The sequence below is a fragment of the Apus apus genome, chromosome 7 (genome assembly GCF_020740795.1).
Source record: "Apus apus isolate bApuApu2 chromosome 7, bApuApu2.pri.cur, whole genome shotgun sequence".
Taxonomy (NCBI): domain Eukaryota; kingdom Metazoa; phylum Chordata; class Aves; order Apodiformes; family Apodidae; genus Apus; species Apus apus.
In genome coordinates this window covers 20,146,156-20,166,327 of record NC_067288.1, presented here as the reverse complement: position 1 = coordinate 20,166,327, position 20,172 = coordinate 20,146,156, and the positions used below count along the sequence as shown (strand labels likewise).

The window sequence follows — 20,172 nt, the reverse complement described above, 5'->3', positions numbered from 1 at the left end:
CTAGCTCAGGGAGCCCCTGAGCTGCAAAGAGCTAGAGATTGCTCACAGGGAAGAAAAAAGGAAAGGAGAAAGGAGATATTGTGTACATTTACCCTATTCTTACTCCTCCCTCTGCACCTGCCCACAGCTACTCACCACCATAGGTAATTCTGATCCAGTGCAGCTGCCCTTCTGCTCTCTGGTCTTGTAAAAATGAAAGACCAATCAATTTAGCTTTCTAAGGGCTAAAAGCAGGAAGGTACCTGGAGGAAAGAGCAGGGAGCAGGGTAAACATGTGGTGATATTTCTGATACCTTCTTCCAAAACCCAAGAATTTGCTGCTTTATGATATCAGAAGCCAGACGTTGTAGCTGCATCTTTGTGCAAAAGGTACAATGTGAACTTATCTAATTGCTTTTTGAATGATTCACACCTGCTACTTCTTCCACCATTTCAAGACTTCGCAATCACCAAGAGCACTTCACTGTTGCTACCAGATTAAAGAAATGCTCTTTCTCCACTGCTGTTCAAGCTGTAAGTAAACTGGTGCTTAAAAGGATGAAAGACACAATACTGATCACAGCTTGCACAGGAACTGACTTGTCAGACCGTTTCGTAGACATTCCTAGACAAAGAGACTGCAATGGACCTAATCTTCCTGGATTTAGGAGACATTTCTCATTCCACACCTTCTGGAGATTAGTGAAAGCAATCTGCAGACACTGCTAGAAGAGATGCCTCAATGCAAAACTTTGCAGATTCTTACTTCTAATAGAAAACTCCTGAAATAAGAAACAAGGGATACTCCTAGAAGTCAAACTTCAGAAATTATCCCACCTAACATGATTGCTACCAATGTTCTCAAAAAAGCTGGTTTAGATCCATTCAATTTGTAAGAAGCATCAAGAGGAAAGTGCAATTCCCACTCATCAGAAAGGAATAGGGAGATGAACTGAGCCAGATGAATTTAAGACGATTATTATGTGAAGAATAGCATATTTAGGACTACTAAACAAACACACACCAGTAAAACACCCTTTAGTACTCATCAGCTGGAAGCAAAGGTGTGTGAAAGAGGCAGGGATTTCTGCACTAACAATGCAAGGCAATCATGGAGAAAGCTCATGTGGTTCCTGGTCTATCAGAGATGGTATTTTACTTCAGAAGCGGGGAAGTATCAGTGTTACTGATCAAGGCACCGATAAAACCACATTTACAACACTCCCATCAACTGCTTCAAGAAACATGTGACCAAACTGTAAAAAGCAAACAACTGAGAGAGAAAAAAGTGCTATTAAGGTGAATAAACAGAACAGAAACCCTGCCCTTACAAAAGGAAGCTGAAACATTGGCTTGCTTAGCCTGCCAAAAGGCAGGTTACAAGGAGAAAGGCATTGTTATTAAATACAGTTGTGCAATACCAGAGGAGGATAAACTTAATTAATGCTAATAAAGCCACACAGGTCTAATTTGGTCTGAGTGAGTTTAGAAAAGAAGGCAGATGAATCAACAAAGCTCTGGGACAATCTTCCAAGCAGAGCAGTGGCACAAGATATTTAGACAGTTTTAAGGCAGATCACAACAAATTTATTGAAAACATCATATGGCAGATTTGGATTATTTTGGAGTTGTATCACAGACTTTCATTTTTTGATAGAAAAATACATTCTGTGTACTAATATTCCCAAAATAATAGTGAAGACACTGGGTCACCATGTGTTGTACATGTTTACACTGTTTTGAGAATCCCATCCTCCAGGTCACTGTGACAATGGAGAGTAATTTCTCCTCTTGCTCGCAATTCTTAACTTACATTTGCATTTTTTCATCTTCCCTTCAGTTAAAGGACTACCATTAGTCACAGCTGGAGTGGAAAGTTATGTAGGGTTTACTGGCACTCCCTGGTATACAGTTCTCACACTCCAGGTGCCATAATCTCTAGTGAGTCATATGAAAGAACAGGATCACTGGATGGCTTTATGTTTTTCTACTATTGGTTATGGTCCAGACCTATCTGGCATTTTCACCTAACAATATTCCTGCTTCCCCCAGTTTCTTCCTTTGGAAGACTTCAATGCCTCCTTTGCAGGCATTATATCTGTTGTACCAAAGGGCTCAACTTTATGTTAGCATTTTGGAGTGCATCCAGCAAAGAACTGGAAAGGGATGAAAAAAGGAGAAATACAGAGGAAATCCTCAAAAACTCTGCAAAACTCCAAGTTCTGTTACTAGTTTCTCCACAATTGTGGAGACTCATTTCCAGGATAGAGAGGGTCACAGTTTGTCTGCCCCTCCCCAGGCACTTACAGCCCCAAATGATGCGCCCAGCAAGTGTGTACTTGCACAACACCACTGGACAGTCCTGTGTCAGGAAGATGTTCAGGAAAACAAATTTAGAGTTTGGCAAAAATGGCTCCTATCTCCACAATACCAGCCACTCTACTGAGATGGCAGACCCTGCACTTCTGTCTAAACAGTTGAGAAGAGAGTCCTGCCTGAGCCTCCAGCCCCCAGCACAGTCACCTTTTGTGATGTTGACCTCACGGACGCTGTAGCCCTCGCGCAGCCGGACGGAGACAATGCTCACGAGGTCAGCATGCACCTCCTTCTCAGTGTGCTTCTTCCTCCTCATTGCCAGAGCAGGGTTGCTGCTTGCAGAGACCAGGTGCTCATTGAACAGTCTGTGCTGGGACACTGCAAACGGCAGAGATGGAGTTTGTGAGGGAGGAACTCCCCTGCTTCTCACCCTGCAGCAATAGCCCTCCTAAAGTGCTTTACAAAAGCTGCCAGGAACACTTGCTGGTCTGAAGAACACTACATCCTTCAGGCACCACTTACACCCACTCCTGATTCTGCAATGCAGTGAACAGGTCTGCTAGAATGGCCAAGAGGCCTGGGAGAAGGACAGGGTGGGGTTGCCAGGCCCCACTTCCTATGGGACAACCTTTGTGACAAGGGACACATTGGAATTACACATTTAGCCTAGGCAGTCAGAAACTGCACAGCTGTCACAACAGTCACACAGCAAGCATTGGGGCTTTATCCCCTTTCCCTGGAAAACCTTGAATTCCCAGGTGCTTTCTGAAAGGCATCAGGATGCAGAAGCATTGAATTTCAGGCATTAATGCCCGATCTTTTTAAGATTCAACATTTCCAAGACCCAGGCCGGCTCTTATCAAAACTGTCACTGTATGCAGCTTCTCCTGCCAAGTTACAGAAAGCACAGATGGCACCAGGACATCACCAGGGCACAAAAGGGTGTTTCTGTCTTTTACTGGTAACTCATCTCTCCTGGCATACTCTCAGTCACTAATATTCACAAAATAAGGACAACCAAGTGAGGCATTTGAGATGGTTCTCAGGGGTCTAGTTTTTCAATCCAAACTGCCATCTGCAAGCCTGATTAGGACAAGCTCTCCAGAACATCCCCATCTGCAAGCTAGCCAGAGTGTAGGAAAGGTTCAAAGAGAGCTCTCACCTCCTCCAAGTTCCAACACAGCAGGCCTAACTGCAGTTTGCTGAGTGAAGTCCACAGAAAGCGGACCAGCGCAAAACAGAGAACTAGTTTTTCTTGATCTACCCAATTCCTGGAACCAGTAAGGGAGGACTGCAGAGAAGGCTGCATGGCCCAATGCCCAGTGCCTAGAGGAGCCATGGCCCAGAGTGGACAAGGGAGAGTATCATCACAACTAAGCCTGGGGGAGTCACCCCAAAGAGAGGGGTGCTGCAAGACATCCATCTGCTGGGATTAGGACATTTACACTACTCACCACAATAGTATTCTGGATTCAGGGACTCTCCAGTACGCAAAAACGAGTATAGCAGAAATGCCTTGTGATACACATTCAGATCCAGGCTCAGGGGATCCAGCTCAGGGCACGTGGAGAGGTAAGCACCAAAAGTGGCCATGGCAATGAATTTCATCAGTTCCACATTGGGAACATGGCCAAAGCTGCAATCATAAGAGTAGACACCGCCCACCTATGGGATGGATAAAGAAGATACCTGAGAGCGCAGCAGTGCCAAGGACAAGGCAGAGAACCAGTAAAGGCCTCAAACAGGCAGAGAAGTCCCCTCTTCCCCTCTGGAGATGAACACTACTGACAGGAACTCACCTTCCTCCTCTGGCAGAGAGCAGCCCCCACCCTCCCTGCTAAGGGCAGACATACCTGCACAAAGGAGCAGGCCACTGTGCCGCTGCGGAGCTGGTTGAGCAGAGTCTCACACACAGCCACATCAGGGACACTGGTCACGCCATCCGTAATTATTATTATACCTGTCAACAAGGCAGTATCTTAGTGGATCTTCCAATTCAAACAGATACCTCTCCCCCAGTCTATCCAAGAGAGATAAAATTTAGGCAGGGCAAAAGAAGAAAGAAAAATTCTGAGCTTGGTTTAGAGCTTCCAAGGGCTTCTGGAGCTGGTAAACTTCCCGACTAGGTACAGGAAAGTCCTCGGGCTGGGCACAGCTCTGCACAGCCTAGCCTGGCCTGTCCAGAGGAGCAGTCACAGCTCTGCTTCCTTACAAGCCTCCTAACACTGACACATGGCATGTGCTGCAGTGTTGTCCTCCCTATTTCCACCACCACAATTTGCCCACAGAGTGCAGAGCAAAAGCTGGTGTTGAAATTTCACCCCTAACAGAAGGATCCATGCACCAGCCCTTATAAAATTGATCTCAGCCTAAGGCAGGCAGAACACAAACCTTTGCAAACAACCTGGCAAACCTTAACCCAGAGGACAAAGCCAACCTGCACTGGAGTTGGAGGGCAGCAGCTGCAGTGCTAAGATCCCCTGCCGGACCATGCTGACGAGGCCAACATCAGCAGTGACAACAGACACACTGGGCTTCCTCCCAGATGACTCCTGCACATCACCAGAGCTCTCTTGGCTCAGGGGCGACAAATCCACCTGGGACAGTAAAAAACAAAACAAAACAACAAAACCCACAAGGCCCCATGGGGCAGACTTGAGGCTAGCTCTGCTTCTTGTTCTACTGAACAGCCTTCAGTCTAGCAGCCCCATGGTACCACAGCCCTAGAGCACTTGAGCAGACAGCACTTCTAGCTCTACTTTCCAGGTTGCCTTCCAAGTCCTGGTCACTCGGCTCCCCTATAACAACTAGACAAGGCTGCTCAGGGGTGCAAGAAGGGGACAACATGTTAAAAGCTTTATTATAAGTGGATTTCTCACAGAAGGGGAAAGATGAGACACTTTGGGGTCACTAAAGCTCCTCTGCAGAACAAAACAGCTCCCAAGTAAAGAGTTGGCGAATACATCTTTTTTCCTCATCATTTTGCAGAAGGGGCAGGTATTCAGCATCTGCTCAAGTAAAGCCCAGGAATGCTGGAGAGGCAGAGACAGCTATGTCTCACTTGTGAAGCACTGCAGCAGAGGGGGCTCATAAGGACCAAGTCTAGTGCTTAAATGCTTAACTCTGTTCCAACAGCACTTGTTATGCAGGGCTGATTTAATCTAATGTAGTTAAGGCTTCTCCTGCGTCTGCTATGAAAACATCCCTCTGGCAAAGCCTGAAATGTGTGTAATTATACTGGTGAGGAACCTACTGTGTTCATAGTCCCCTCATGTACAGAAGGCTCTGGCAGTTCAACCCTGTAATAAACAAGTGCTTCATTTCTACTGCTAATACAGAGAATGGGTGAGACCCTCCCTTGCAAAGCTACAGATATTGGAGCTGGGAAAAAAAAGTCAGAACTAACTATGCTTCTGCTCTGCACAAATGGGAGTAGTCTGTGGTTGTAAGCAAAAAACCTGACTATCCATCACTTTAATTTACCAGATGCCTTAGATTCAGATACATGTTGACAATGATAGAGCTAATGCCACTTCAAAAGTAAAAAAAGTTTCAGTCCCTGCCCTTCCCCTGGGGCCTCCTGCCTCCACCCCACTGCCTGTGGCAGGACTTGCCAGTCCTTCTGGCCTGCCAGTGTGTCTCCCGTATTTGCATGGAAGAAGTTATAGGGTAGTTCACCATGAGAGAAATACTGCAGCAAGCAGGAATGCATAAAACGCACTGCAAAAACACCAGCTGGACACACTGGCAAAGGTATTTACTTCCTGCAATCTTCTTTGTGTTCCAGGACTGGCAATTTTAGCGTTCAAAGATTTAAATTTCAGCTGGAGTATGAGATTTGAAGTATTTCAGATATGCCACAGGCCATCAGTAGCCTCTTTAAGTGAGACTTTTTTGGCCCAAACTCTAATAACTAATATTAAATAAGAATTAAATAACCACAGCCAAGCCAATAATGCCTTTGATTGCAAGAAGGATGCTCACAGATATGAATGTGACTGCAGCATCACAATGTAAACTTCACATTTTTCATTTCCAACGTCAGAAGAGATGAATCTTTATGAGAAATCCAAAAATATTCTGAATCCCTACAAAGTCTCACTTTTAATTTTATTCTAAGCTGTATTTTATAGTGTTATAATTAAATTGCCAATACCTATACCCATGGCTACTAAACAGCATTTGCCAGATTCCAAGGAGTATTAGAAACTGAACCAGCTGTTTATTCAATTTCATAGTCAGTTTTCACAGTAACAATGAAGTATTTTCATTCAAGAAATGTAACAAGAGCCAAGGGTGTATTCACAGCTATTTATAGACTACCAATGCATGCATAATCCCCTCTCCTATCATCTTCTTCAGAGAGAACGAACACCCTACAGTTTGACCCACAATGTACAAGAAGTTAGGCTGTTTACTGCACCAATGCAGTGACCAACTGGTGACCAATCTCATCAGTTCTTCTAAACACTCCCTGGTTCTGCTTTCCTCAGTGTTCACATCTCGATTCTGGATCCCATGAAGTTATGTTACAAACTCCTTAGCTGTTCCTTTTCCAGACATACACCACTGTTCCTCTTGCCATCTCACCTCAGAGGGACCTCAGAGTGCAAATCTTCAGGAAGCCAAGAGACCCTGACCACCTCCACCCTCCTTACCTGTGGTTTGGGTTCATACTGTTGCTGCAGCACCTCTGCCACTTTGTTCTCAAAGGCACATAGCTGGGTGTAAACTTGGTGCAGAAAGGCCTCTCGCTTTGTCTCATCCAGCTGACAGCCCTGGAAGAGAACCTGGCCCAAGGACACACATGTCAGATATCAAGGTAAGGTTTTATAGTACCAGCCCCCCAAGTGGTACACAGCAACACAGCTCTGCAGGGTGAACTTCAGACATGTCCCTGACAAAGTAGAAGTCCAGCACAGGCCTCTGCTCACTATTACTGCTCGGGGCCAACTGCCTGTGAGCAGTGGTATCCCGTGGCACCTGTAGTGCAATCTGCAGCAGGTGCTCACACCACTCCTTGGGAAATCTCCTTTATGGGCAAGCTATTTCTACTTCATTTGCCTTCTTCCAAGATAAGCAGTTCCCAGAAGAAAGCAATGTGGGATGCTTGTTAGAAGTCATTAACTCTGGTCTGCTGTTTCTAAAGAAGGCCTATTTGTTCTGATCTAACTGACCTAAGACTGATCCAAGTATCTTCCAGTAAGTGGCTGGATAAAGGAACAGCACATTGAAATAAAGAAAACAATAGAATGGACATTACAGAAGATGCTGAGTGATGTGACACCACAGAAACTCCCCAAGATGACAGGAATGACACTTGTGTTTAGAGACACCACCATTGTCCAGGCACTCTCTAGCCAGAACCAAGAGACAAAGATGATGCAACATGTAGACAAATAACACATTTCCTCAACCTCAGATGGTCAAGACTTCACAGTAACACAGGAAAATGAAATAATTACAAAATACACAGGCTTCCATGCATGAATATACATATATGCCTTTTCCTCCATAATAGGAACATAAAGCTCATCCGGTTGTACCCAGGGATTATAGTTCCTGGCTTCATACCATAAACAGGTCTTTAGAGAAATATAAAGAAGAAAAAAAGTAGCAACTTCAGAGTGTTCAATTTAGTGTAAATAGGGGAGATACTGAGGCAAAGCATGGTGTCTGCAAGATGGCTGGACATGATGATGCACAAAACGTCACTGGCAAATAGGAAAATCCCTGCTAGGCTTACTTTGATAAGACCTCAGAACAACCAAAGTGAGGGCTGTGCTCTCCAGGAGCAACACTGACCACGAGAGGCTACAGCCTCATAGAGAGGGCTTGGGCAGAAGTGGGCCCAGGAGAGAGAGGGAGGGAACATGCACAGACTAACAGGCTCCTCCTGTTACTACCCACTTCACCTGGTATTAGCAAAGGGATGAAATTCACCATCAGAAATGTGAAAATACTGTGAAGTGGAAGGGATCAAGGACCCCTTCAAGAATCACACAGCCACCATAAACCAGACTTCAGTTTATTAAACAGACCTGCCCCAGCTCAAGTAAAGCCTGGCTGATAATGTTAATACTGGGTGTGGCTGTTCTCTCCAGCAAGGGGAAATATATCAATATGAGTGCAAAAGGAGACCAATATGTGTAGGAAGAGGCAATTATCTTTAAATAAACCACTGCTACACAGCTGAAGCAAGAAGACATGCTTTTGGGCACACCAGCTCTTCTTGAATGCTTCAAGCTAATTACAACAGACTGAAGAGATTCAGTCAACAGAAATAAAAAAAACAAAACACCACAAACAACAAAACAACAATAAGAAGCACATATTTTACATGAGTAAAATGTTCTATGTGGCCCAACTCAGAGACTGTGCCTGTGGGCAGAACCCTCTGCTGGGCCCTGCTCCCCCAGGGAAAATCTCTGCTTCCTGCTCAGAAAGGGGAAGTTGTTCACATACCCTTCCGAAGGCACCGGGCTGCACATGTGAATGAAACAGGCCTGCAGCACCACAGACAACAGAACCCAGCTAGCACAGGCTCCTGCTTTCCTCTGGGTTCCCAGGAAGCCCACACAGCAAGTTGCTCTCTGAGCTGTGAGCAGTGCCAAGGGAGAGGCTGAACTGTACCTGATGTGACTGCAGGCCAATGATGGAGGAATAGGCCTGGATGGTGACAAAGATCTCTGGCTGGTAGATGATGTCTGAGCCAGGGATTCGAAACGGTCTCAACAATCCCACCAGGCATCGGGAAAGGGCATGAAACACTTCATCAAAAATTATCTCCCCTGTTGAGTCATCCTACAGAAACAGAAAAAGGGAAGAGCTTTTATATTTTCTATGACTTTCAGTTTCATTGCTGGTTGCCCCTCCACACACAGCCAACAGCAAACATCCTTCTGCAACTGGATTAAAACAACAGCTCCCTGTAACCCAAAGTCACACACTGAACATTCTGCGGAGAAACAAGATCTGCCATTAAGCTGCTTAGCTAGGAGCACTGCATGCTCTGCTCCTGGGAAAGGCAAGACCTCTGCAAAAGCTAAGGCTAACAGAAGAGAGGAATAAGCTTTCTCAGCAAACAGAAACAGGCCCAGCCTTTTAACACAGAACACCCCAAAGAGGCAGCTTCTGCACTCACCACAATCCCCGTGGAAGGGCTCAGGTCAAGTTCAATCACAAACCGGTACTGGCGGGCCAGGAAGGTGACCCGTGTGGAGGGCACCAGGAGATAGGGCCTGGGCTGGACGGGCTCGTCTGGCTGCCACCCGTTCGGCAGGATGCTGAGAACATCAAGTTCGTTTTCTGACTTTACCTACAAGAACAAGAAAGGGTAAGCAAGAGAAAGGCAAGCTGAGCAGAGTCAAGGGAAGAAGCGCAGAAAGGAACTGGGTTAGAATCTTCAGCAGGGTCCAGCTGCTCATCAGCAGCACAGAGCTCGGCACAGCAGGCCGCGGGGACACCCCCAGCCCCCGGCACCGACTCACCAGCTCGGGCTCGGGCACGGCCCAGATGACCTGATGGAGCCGACTGAGGACCCAGGCCAGGCGCACGTTGCGGGAGATGCGATAGTCTTTCTTCATCAGGAGGAAGACGTGCCCTGCCTCCTCCACCTGCGGCGGGAGCACAGCAGCCCGGGTCACCGCAGCAGGGCCCCCCGGGAGACAGGGGCCCCCCCCAGCGAGGCCCTCCAGGAGGTCATCCCGGGAGGTCTCTCCGGGAGGGCCCCCGGCCCGCAGCCCCCGCCGCTGACCCCCGCGCTACCGCAGCCCGACACCTCCCGCCTTCCCAGGCCAGGCCGGCCCCTCTGCCCCCGCCGCGGCTCCCCGGCGCCCCCGAGCACAGCCCGACCCCCGCCCGCTCCCACCTCCGCCTCGGGCCTCTCGGCGGCCGCCATGTCGGCGCGGCCCCGCCCCGCGGCCCCTCACCCGCGCCCCGGCCCCGCCCCCCGGCCCGGAAGCGCCGCCATGCAGGTGAGGGGCCGCGCCGGGCCGGGCCGGGCCGGGCCGGGCAGACGCCGCAGAGCCGTCCGGGTCTCGGGCCGGGCCCTGCTCCGGGCGGGAGGCCAGCGCGGCCCGCGGGGCCGGGCCTCAGGCTCCGGACGCCCCTTGCTCCACGGGGCTCGAGCTGAGGGTGATCCCTGCCCGCGCTCGGCCCGTCTGCTCCCCGGGGCTCAACCCCCGGGCTGAAGCGGCTGGGGTGGGAGGCTGAGGTGCGATGGGCACCCGGGCTGTCGGGTGAGCGTGCGGGGGAAGCCGGGCGCTGCTCTCCCGCCCAGCCCCGGCTGCAGCCCCGGCAGGAGCCGCCGCGGGCCGGGCGCTGCCGCCGGCCGGGAGGCCGCTGCCCTAGGGGAGCCGTGAGAGCGAAATAACCCGCGGAGGTCATGCATGATGAACTGTTGCTGTCGCATCCCTTGTGCTTATTAACCTTGAATGAGTCTTCATTGATGGAAGAAGGATCTAGTTACTTTTTGAAGCACCGTGAATTTTTAGCATGCATAGTGTCTGACGGGAAGAGTGCCGCAGAGGCTGCTGGCTGGTTAATAGGCTGTAAAGATCCACCTCCCTTGGTGCCTTGGAACCTGCTACCTGCTGTCTTCATGCAGGTCCCCTGGTTTTCCTTCCAGAAAAGAAAGTGACAGTGGATTGTCCTGCAAGTCCTCATCTGTTGGGTTTGTTATATTGTCTGTTCTTGTTCTAGCCGCTTGCATGTGCTGGTTTCTTTTCTGGTTTTGATTGCTGCATCTATGGAACTGATGAATCATTATCCTTATTGTTTTCATTTGGGCATATCCCTGCTATATTCCTTTCCATTTGGGGGGACAAGAACAACACATAATATTCAATATGCAAATGAGGCATGTATTTATATGATAAAATATCTTTTCTGTTGTGTTCCTCATAAATCCTACTATGTTTTTACTGCCCTGGCTGCTTCTTGAGCCTTGGGCAGATGTTTTCATGGGTTACCCTCAGATAATCCCCAGGTCTTGTTTCTGAGTGGTAACGTTATCAGCTCAGAGAATGTAATTGTGTATGGAAAGTAACGATTTCTTTTTCCCCTTTATTTTGCCACATGTATAGCTTTATGTTTACCTACTCTGAATTTCACCTTCACCTCTCAGTTATACCACATCAGGAGGTCCTTCAGCAACCCCTCCAGTAAACCCTGTCTTTACTACCTCAGGGCAATTTAGTGTTGGTAACAAACTCCTTAAAGCATTAGTTAAATATAGCATGTGCCTGAGTGAAGCTCAGTGTTCCTTGGAAACATCAGTCAGTGTTATTGCGTGCAGGCTTTGCAGTGCTTGCATCTGCTTTCAGCTCTTAATGGCTTTGGGGAAAGCCTAAGGAAGCAGGAGGTTTGGAGCATGCTGCTGCTGCAAGAGCAATGTGTGTGCAATAGGATTTCATTCTCCCTCTTGAGGGCTTCTTGGATAAGCACAGGCAACAGGCCGGGGGACTGTCGTGGGTGCATGTACCTGGCACCCCATCAGTAAAACACTGGGTACCAGCCCAACTTGTAATACAGGCATTAGTTCATCTCCTTGCACAAACACAGTGTGCACAAACATTTCTTAATTGCACAGGAACTGACAAGTCCCATCACAAGATGTAGGAGAGTGCTTTTAGCTCAAGGTGGAACACCCATCAATCTGCTCCATGAGTCGACTCCATGGATCAGATTTTAACAAACTTGACTCAGCAGTTTATTTTGAGGTGGTTAAGTGAAGTCTGATCAGTGGTTACTAAAAAAAAGCCATTACAGTCTTGTCAGGCTATAAAGAAAATAGAATAATTTTGTATTCTTGTGAACAGGGAAGATCCCTGACAGTTTCTCCTGTGTAGCTCACACTGGTCCCATGTACTTCCGCAGAACAACAATAAACTCAATAGCAAGAGTGCCAACAGTCTGAGTCACCCTATCTGCTTTCCCAATCAGCATTCCCTTTCTATTGTTTGATTGCTTTGGCCCACCCTCCTCACAGATTATAATTGTACAGTTCTCAACTTCCATGAGCAGTTAATTAGGGCTGGCACTCTAATTATATTTTGTGCAATGCTTGTCAAGTAAGGTAGAATGGATAAGGTTCTGGAGGGTTTTTGCAAGAGGCAAGAATATGCATTGGTGTCTTTGGCAACAAATCCCCTGTCCAGATACTTTGTCACCATCCTCCCTCGCCCAGGGATGTCAGTGGAAAAGGTTATTAAACGCTGAAATCCAGAGAAAAAGGCAGGAGGTGATGTGTGCACGGGTCGGTATGTGTGGTCTCTGTCACTGCACGGCCTCCCACAGCCAGTTAAGGCACAAGGAGAATTAGAGCTGCCAGTTTCTTTAGCAGCTGGAGGTTGCATTTGGGCAGGAAAAAGTAAAGAATGAGGCGAAAGGCAGAAACTGGTGTCTCAGCACCATGGACCTGATGCTCATTTTGCAAAGGCTTTTTTGTATGAAAACCCTGTGCCCACATCTGCTGTCAGAAAAGACTGCAGGATTGTTCGTTGGCTTTGAGCTGCATTAGCTGCGGTGGCTCACGGAGGTGGAAGGGCTAACTTTGATGGCTGCCTGGTGTGGTAAAATGCAGATGTGAGTGAAAATGTCTTCATTACACTCATCTAGACCTCAAAGCAGACAGCTAGCCAGGGGTTTGTCTCAGGAACAAGTATCTTACCTAAGTGTTCTGACCCAAGGGGAAGGGGTCAGTGTGAAACCATAGAATTTTTATCTCCAGAGTCTCTCTTGGGTTCCCCTGAAAAAGAAGCTCTGTAGGAGAGATTGGACTATGGATGCATGTGTGCAGATCCACAACACCTTGGTGAAGTGTTAAGCTTTGTCCTCATCCTTTGTCTTTCCTGCCTTTTTTTAGAGGGAGGAGAAGCAGCTGGAACTGACCCTGGAGGCACTCATCAGTCAGGTGGCTGACCTGAAGAACTCCTTGGTCAGTTTTATCTACAAGCTGGAGAATGAGTATGACCGACTCACATGGTAAGGTGTCTCACAGGTCTGGGGACACTGCCAATCACTGCTGGAGTTGTTCCTCAGCTTCAGACTCAGCTGAAAGGACTACAAATTATGATTAAAAAACATTAGCCTATTGTCAGTAGGTTTAAATTTATTCACATTTATGCTGGGGAAACCACTACAGGTCTTCCGTCAGAAAACCAGTTTAAATCCATTGGTTTCATGCTGTATAGTAAGAGTCATGCTAATACATTTTAATCTAGATGCTCTATGAGAGCTATTGTAGTTACTTGAATCTTCAGTGACTGGATGCTTCCCAGATGAAATATCTCAGAGACCCACATACACTATAAATTGAGCAATGGTTCTTTCTGTATTTCTTGACCTTTCTGTCTTTTTCTGAGCTCTTGTATTTTGCTGGTTCTGCATGTTTTACCAGACAGTTTGAGAGACTGGCAAGGTGGCATTTTCTTCCTGGTGGAGCATAAAGATGTTACATCTACAGCTTAATAAACTTGACAGTATCTTAGACAGTGTCTGTCAGTGCAGGAAAGCTTCACAGGCAGTTAGCGTTTGTAGTCAATGTTGCAGAAGGCAGGAGAGGTGATGAATCCTCCAGAGAGAGCAAGCTGGAGTTATTTTGCTTCATTATTCCTTAGCCTGGATTGCCAAGCTGTAAGTATCATCTCTCCTGGCTGTACTGCTTTTAGAGTTACATTGTTTCTCAGCCCTTGCTCTAGAGTTGCACTGGGCGAGTTAGTCATAAGGAAAGTGTTGCTTCTGTGTATGTTATGAAATCTCAAACAACTGCCACATCCACTGGTACTGCTTACAATGTCTGTGAGCTATTTGCAGCATTGTGTGGAGGAACTGGGATTTGTGCACACCTGCACATTCAGCCCTAGGTTTTACTGCTTGCTGTCTGGCGTAGACTGATTTGAGGACTTACAGTGATACTTCCTCACTTCCCAGCCATTTGAGTGAAGAATAGATAAAAGCCAACCGTGGCATCCCTTTCCATGGTCTGTCCTCTTTATTTTCTTTCCCAGGCCTTCAGTTCTGGACAGCTTTGCACTGCTCTCAGGGCAGCTGAACACCTTGAATAAAGTGCTAAAGCATGAGAAGACCCCACTTTTGCGAAACCAGGTTATCATACCCCTTGTGCTGTCTCCAGACCGCGATGAGGAGATCATGGTAAGAAATTTCCCTCTGAGTGTGGGCCCTGGAATATCAGAAAGTGCTTGTGTGCCTGCTACAGCTTACCATTCGTTGTGCTTAGATATAACTGAGTAAGAGATTCCTTTCTGGCCTTAACTCTGGGTATAAAGAAGGAAAATGTGACGAGTAGTTCTGCCTGCGAGCTGCTTTGCTGGGGGAGCTACAAATACTGGCACTGGATACACTTCACAGGAGGTGTCCTGTTCATACATTATTGTCATGATGTTGGGACTGAAAGAGATAGTGTCTTCTTGTGTAACTGGGGGGGTCTCCTGGCTTTCTCCGGTGTAGCTGTGCTGTTTGTATCAGTCATCCGCATCTAGATTTGCACTGTTTGTCATCTGGCCAACATGAGGTGTGTTACAGAACCTCTGGCATGCACTGGCAGTGTTTATTCTCTCCTTGAGTGAAAAAACATTTCAGCTGATCATGGCCATGCTGGTGGGATTGCACTACAGACCCCTGTGGGTTGCTCTGACTAAACAGGCACTGCAGATTCCTAGAAAAAATGTTGAAACTTCCCAGTCCTCCACAGATCAAGGTTTCCCCACAGCATGCTAGAAGCCTTGCTCCAGCACCATGGCCTGTGCTCTGGGCTTGAGCTGAGCTGGGTTGGAGGAGGAGGCTCTCAGTGTGTCTTGTCCAACCTTGCAGCGGCAGACAGAGGGGCGCGTGCCAGTGTTCAGCCATGAGGTAGTGCCTGACCATCTTCGGACTAAGCCTGACCCTGAGGTGGAGGAGCAGGAGAAGCAGCTTATCACAGATGCAGCTCGGATTAGCCCTGATGTGGCACAGGTAGGTGAGAAAGTTCCTTCACCCTTCCATCTGACAGTTTTCTTTCTTGTTATGTCCTTTTTTGGCTGATATTTCTCCAGCTGACCCTAGCTGGGGCTTGGGTTCCTCCAGTTTCACAAAGCAAGTGTATCCAGCCCACTGGCTGTTCACAGAAGGTGTCATCAGACCAGTCAGAGAAAGGCAAAGACTGTCGTGTCCTCATAGTCCTCTTCTGCATGCATTAGCCCTGAGCTCACTGGGCTGTGCCACCAAAATGGTTACATTTGCTTACACAGACCCTGGGAAGAGAAAGCTTGATCATTTACCTTGCTACCTTGTAGTGACTGATGGTTTCTGATGGTTTTCATTTTGCAGAAACAGATCCAAAGTCTGAACAAAATGTGCTCAAATCTGCTGGAGAAAATCAGTAAGGAGGAGCGTGAGTCTGAGAGTGGAGGTATGTCACTGAGGTGGAAGTGGGCTACAGGGTCCAAGCAGCAGACTTGAGAGAGTAGGGGCAAAATAGATAAATCAGAGATCCTGAAGCATGGGAGCTGCAGATGAGCAGCATAGGCAAAAGTCTTCCAGAAGATGCAAGATTGGCTGTCCTGGAGCTCCCTGATTTGAAAAAGGATCCTGTGGGTGCGATATGTCCTGCTTGTGTGATCTATGCATGGCAAGAAGGTCGTTCCAACCCTTTGCTATATCCCCCTTTGAGGAGGTGGTAAGTATTTACCAAGAAAACATCCCAATTAACTTGGATTAATAAAAATAGCTGTGAAAATGCAGTGGCAGTGAATGGAAAATCTCATTAGCTACATTCTGAATGAGTCCACAAGATGTTTGTTGGCAGGCTTTTGTGTGACATCCTCTAAATGATGCTTGCTTCAGACTCATGGTCAACTTTTTCTGGTTCTGACTTTGCTGTTGGACATTCTTATTTTATTGGTCTCTGCTATCATATCTTCACTATTTGTGGGAGTGCTATGCATAAGTCTTAAAGGTTGTGGGGTTTTTTTGGTCATCTTTCGGCACACACATAACGTCAGCAAGGACCCAAGCACAGGTTCTGTCTGGTTCCCAGGTTTAATAGTATAACTGGGCAGATGTGTGGTAGAAAACCTTGCCGACATCATGCTGCTCATGAGCCTTCAAAAGAGGATGTTGCCATTGTTTATCTAAGACAAAGTGCTTGTCACTTGCCATTGGATTGGGCATAGGAGAGCCTTCAGTGGGAACATCCTCATGGGTGTGGAGGAGTTGGCTCTCTCGCTCCTCTTTCTCTGGGCAGTGTATGCCCTGCTCTCAGGGGAGAAGCTCTGGCATCACCACTGCCCTTAGATTTTGCAGCTTCTTTGGCTCTGCTGAGTCTCTTGGAACAGCTTGCTAGAAGCTTATCTCTGTTACATGCAGCAGAATATCAGACAAGTGAATTCAGGACCAGTTATGTTTGTTTTTACACTTGATTGCTAAAATGAAATCACTTCTTTTTCTATAGGTTTACGACAGAACAAGCAGACTTTCAACCCTGCAGATACCAATGCCCTGGTAGCAGCTGTGGCCTTTGGGAAGGGATTGTCAAATCGGCGACCCCCTGGCTCTGGGGGATCTGTCCAGTCAGGTCAACCAGGAGCTGGTGCCATCATTGCAGGTGCTTCAGGCATGCAGCAGGTCCCAATGTCAGGTGCAGCAACTCAGCAGCAGCCAATGCTGGCAGGAGTGCAGATGACACAAGCAGGACAGCCAGGTAAATAAGTTGCATATTTGAGAGCAACTGAAATGCAGGAAGCAAGGAAGACAAATGCAGGTGTAGAGATCTTTCCCCAGTCACCTTTTAGATATAACTGAGTAAGAGGTTCCTTTCTGGCCTTAATAACATGAGTCAGGTTGTAACAGTGGAGTAATACCTGCTGAAAATTGGCTCAGAGGTTGGAATGGATCTCAGCCATCCAGCTTCAGCTTCTCAGCCCATATTGCAAGACCATTTTAATACTAGGCTTGGTGAACATAGGAACCAGTGTGGAGGGAGATCACAGTGTGGTTTTGCAAGGATCTATGCTGGGGGTTTTGCTGTCAAATTTAAGTTGTGGGTAGGCAATAAAGTGGAGAAGTTTGATCATAAGGAGTTGTTTAATGTAAGAAAAAATAAAAGCTGTCTGTTAAGAGTCACAGAAGAATTCCACATACTAAGTGACTTCACTTAGTAATAGTAGATTGCATTTGTATTAAATATAAAGGGAAACACACAGGCAGAGCAATTTGACTTGACATGTTCAGTACCTAGGCTCTAATCTAGTTACTTGTAATTTGGGAAGTAGATACATGTTATAATAATTCTGCAAAGGCATTAACCAAATGTAGGAATGACTAGAAAAGGAACAGAGAAACAAGGTATCATTAGGCCATTGTATAATTCCATTGGGCACCCACACCTGCAATACTGTGTACAGTTCTGGTCTCTGGTGCTGGGATTGGCTTTTGGGGAGGGAGAGTGCAGAAAATACTGTAAAATCCCAAGTTGTACAGAGCAGGTGAATAGGGAATGATTGCTCACTGTTTCCCATGATACAGAAGGATCATTGAAAGTGCAGCAATGAGAATAATGGCTTGTAGATTCAAAACAAAAGGGAGATACTTTTCTGAATACTAAATAATTATCCTGTAGAGTGCATTGCCAAGTGCGTGAGAGGTACATAAAGTTTGTGTGAGATGGAGAAGTAAGTAAGTGATTTTCTGGATGAAAAATCAGTTGACAGCTAATCCTAAAGACACCATGTCTGACTCCCAAGTACCTGAGCCACAATATATGTGAAGCTGAGGGGATACTCTGCAGCAGTATCACTGCAGGCTTGCCCTGTTCTGGTATTCCTCCTTAAATGTCCTCTGCTGTCAGGAAGGGCTTTGACCTGGGGGACCTGCAAGCCTAACCCTGTACTGTCATTCTTATTTTCATATTATTTGAGATTTTGGATATTGGATATCCTAATTGGTGTTTTCTTGTCTGTATAATGACTGTTGTTCAGAAATCAACTTGAGCAACAGTCTTAATCCTAAATTAATTATGTATTTATGTAAGAGCTAGAAAGTGATTTCCATGGTGACTTGGAAACAGAGAAGGACCCTGTGATACCTGGCTGTATACCCACAAACACTGTCTTGTTTTGTCCAGCACTGTACACTTACTGTAAGCTGCTAGTACGATGTCTTTGAACATGTTCCTATGTGTGATTTCTATCAGCAGAGAGTAATAGTGCCTGAGAGGTGGATGTGGTTAAGAGAAATTAAGAGATCTGAGAGAGGCTTAGTAATTTAAATATATGCCCTGACTATAAATAATGGTACATGGAAAGGGATACAGGCTCTTGTGTTTGCCTCTCTGGAATGGAAGTGGAGATCAGGCTGGGAATTTCTGTCAGTGCTCCTGCCAGCTACTTCTGTGAGACTGAACCAGTCCCACAGGCCTATAGAAGCCTCCCAACAAAGAAGAAGGCTTGTTTAAAATGGAACAAGGATAGAATCTGAGGGGAGAGGAGGGGCACATAGGAATTGTCAAGGAGATTTCTCAGTAGAGAAAGATGCCAATTTGTAGAAGAGAATGGTCATGCTAGGAAGCTGGAATATGCTATGGCAGGTAAGCCTAGTGTGTTGCCTGGAGTGGAACAGGAAAAGCCCAGACAGGGTTGTTGCGAGTCCTGCATGCTCCTAAGCAAATGTCCTCTCATACAGCTGATTTTACATTGCTTTTTCTTTTTCTCTCTCCAGGAAAAATGCCTAGTGGCATAAAAACAAACATCAAATCTGCCTCAATGCATCCCTATCAGAGATAAGGTGAGAGGAACCAGACCCCAGGAACAGTAGTTACCAGCATTGTTCCTGCTGCAGCCACACCACATAAGGATTCCTTCTGGGACTTCCAAGTCCCTTCACACACACCATATCCAGGCAGCCAGGGATTATGGGCCCTTCACTGGCTTTTATTTAGCACTGGGTGGCTTGTGTGAAGCTGCTGGTTGCCACATTTCCTGGACACGAGTACTTCTCTGTTCAGTCAGAGCAGAGGACTTTGCTTCTGATATTGACCCCATCTTCTGGCCTGGAGAATAGCCACCTTTTCCTGATATAGAACCTGAAGAGCTGCACAGAGCACTGTGCTCCTTGTTTCTGCTGGTTCACTCAACATGTTCTTTCTTTAGTCCCTCTTGTTGAATAAAGAGCTTGTTCTGCACACTGGTGTTCATCTGTTGGGTCATAAGGACTCCCATTTCCCTTTGGTTAAGGCTACAAAGCAGCTCCAATCTAAAATACACAGGAAATGTTGGAGGCCTAGTGCTGGAGCGGCAGGCTTACACATAAAGAGCTGTTATAAAGTGAGTCAGCAGAGTACAAACATAAGCAGTAAACATCTTGTTCAATGTAAACACGTCACTGTTTGACTCAGGTCCGACAACAATGCTCTCAATCCCCTCCCCCTCCCACCCAGGTAGGGAAGGAGAGAGAGAAGAAGAGAGAGACTTGGCTGGATTGAAAACTAAACTACACAGCTTTAATTAAACACTAATGATATAAGAAAATATATACAATTATATACAAATATGTTCAGGTATGTGCAAGAGCCTCTCGCCTCCACCCACCCCCAGCAACTCCCACCACACTGCCCTGAGCTGGAGCAGTTCCGAGAAATCCCAGAGCTGCTGCTGAAGAAAGCGGAGAGTGATGAGGGTCAGGAGAGCTTGAGCCTAAGGGTTGACGGTGCTGGATGGACAGAGTCCTCCCCGGATGCCGGCCATGGACGGAAGAGAAGGGAAGAAGAAGAAGGAAGGAGGTTGTCTTCTGTGATCTCTGACCTTCCTCTGAGCTTACGTAGATATATGGAATGGAATATCTCTGGCCAGTTTTGCTCTCTGTCTAACTCAGCCTCCTATG

At 46.9% G+C, this 20,172-nt stretch overlaps 2 protein-coding genes across 11 annotated transcripts in view; one reads left to right on the top strand and one right to left on the bottom strand.

Moving 5' to 3' along the window:
• Nucleotides 1-10,222, bottom strand: part of SZT2 (SZT2 subunit of KICSTOR complex) — a 56,935-nt gene extending 46,713 nt beyond the window's left edge. For all 9 annotated transcript variants that reach the window (XM_051625787.1, XM_051625789.1, XM_051625788.1 and 6 more), the window contains exons 1-9: nucleotides 10,166-10,222; nucleotides 9,786-9,911; nucleotides 9,440-9,613; nucleotides 8,929-9,099; nucleotides 6,954-7,085; nucleotides 4,733-4,892; nucleotides 4,149-4,255; nucleotides 3,750-3,960; nucleotides 2,503-2,673 (exon numbers count right to left, since the gene is read on the bottom strand). In XM_051625787.1, the coding sequence (XP_051481747.1) occupies nucleotides 2,503-2,673; nucleotides 3,750-3,960; nucleotides 4,149-4,255; nucleotides 4,733-4,892; nucleotides 6,954-7,085; nucleotides 8,929-9,099; nucleotides 9,440-9,613; nucleotides 9,786-9,911; nucleotides 10,166-10,195 (1,282 nt within the window). In that variant the 5' untranslated portion in view covers nucleotides 10,196-10,222. The remainder of the gene's footprint in view (nucleotides 1-2,502; nucleotides 2,674-3,749; nucleotides 3,961-4,148; nucleotides 4,256-4,732; nucleotides 4,893-6,953; nucleotides 7,086-8,928; nucleotides 9,100-9,439; nucleotides 9,614-9,785; nucleotides 9,912-10,165) is intronic.
• An 18-nt stretch (nucleotides 10,223-10,240) lies between these two features.
• MED8 (mediator complex subunit 8) lies at nucleotides 10,241-19,474 on the top strand. 2 transcript variants are annotated; one of them, XM_051625785.1, is made up of 7 exons: nucleotides 10,241-10,271; nucleotides 13,163-13,281; nucleotides 14,307-14,451; nucleotides 15,130-15,270; nucleotides 15,625-15,706; nucleotides 16,748-16,996; nucleotides 19,012-19,474. In XM_051625785.1, the coding sequence occupies exons 1-7, from the start codon at nucleotides 10,266-10,268 to the stop codon at nucleotides 19,074-19,076; spliced, it is 807 nt and encodes a 268-aa protein (XP_051481745.1). In that variant the 5' UTR covers nucleotides 10,241-10,265; the 3' UTR covers nucleotides 19,077-19,474. The 2 variants fall into 2 exon arrangements, with proteins under 2 accessions (XP_051481745.1, XP_051481746.1); XM_051625786.1 differs by lacking the exon at nucleotides 10,241-10,271 and adding an exon at nucleotides 10,282-10,969.
• The last annotated feature ends 698 nt before the right edge of the window (nucleotides 19,475-20,172 follow it).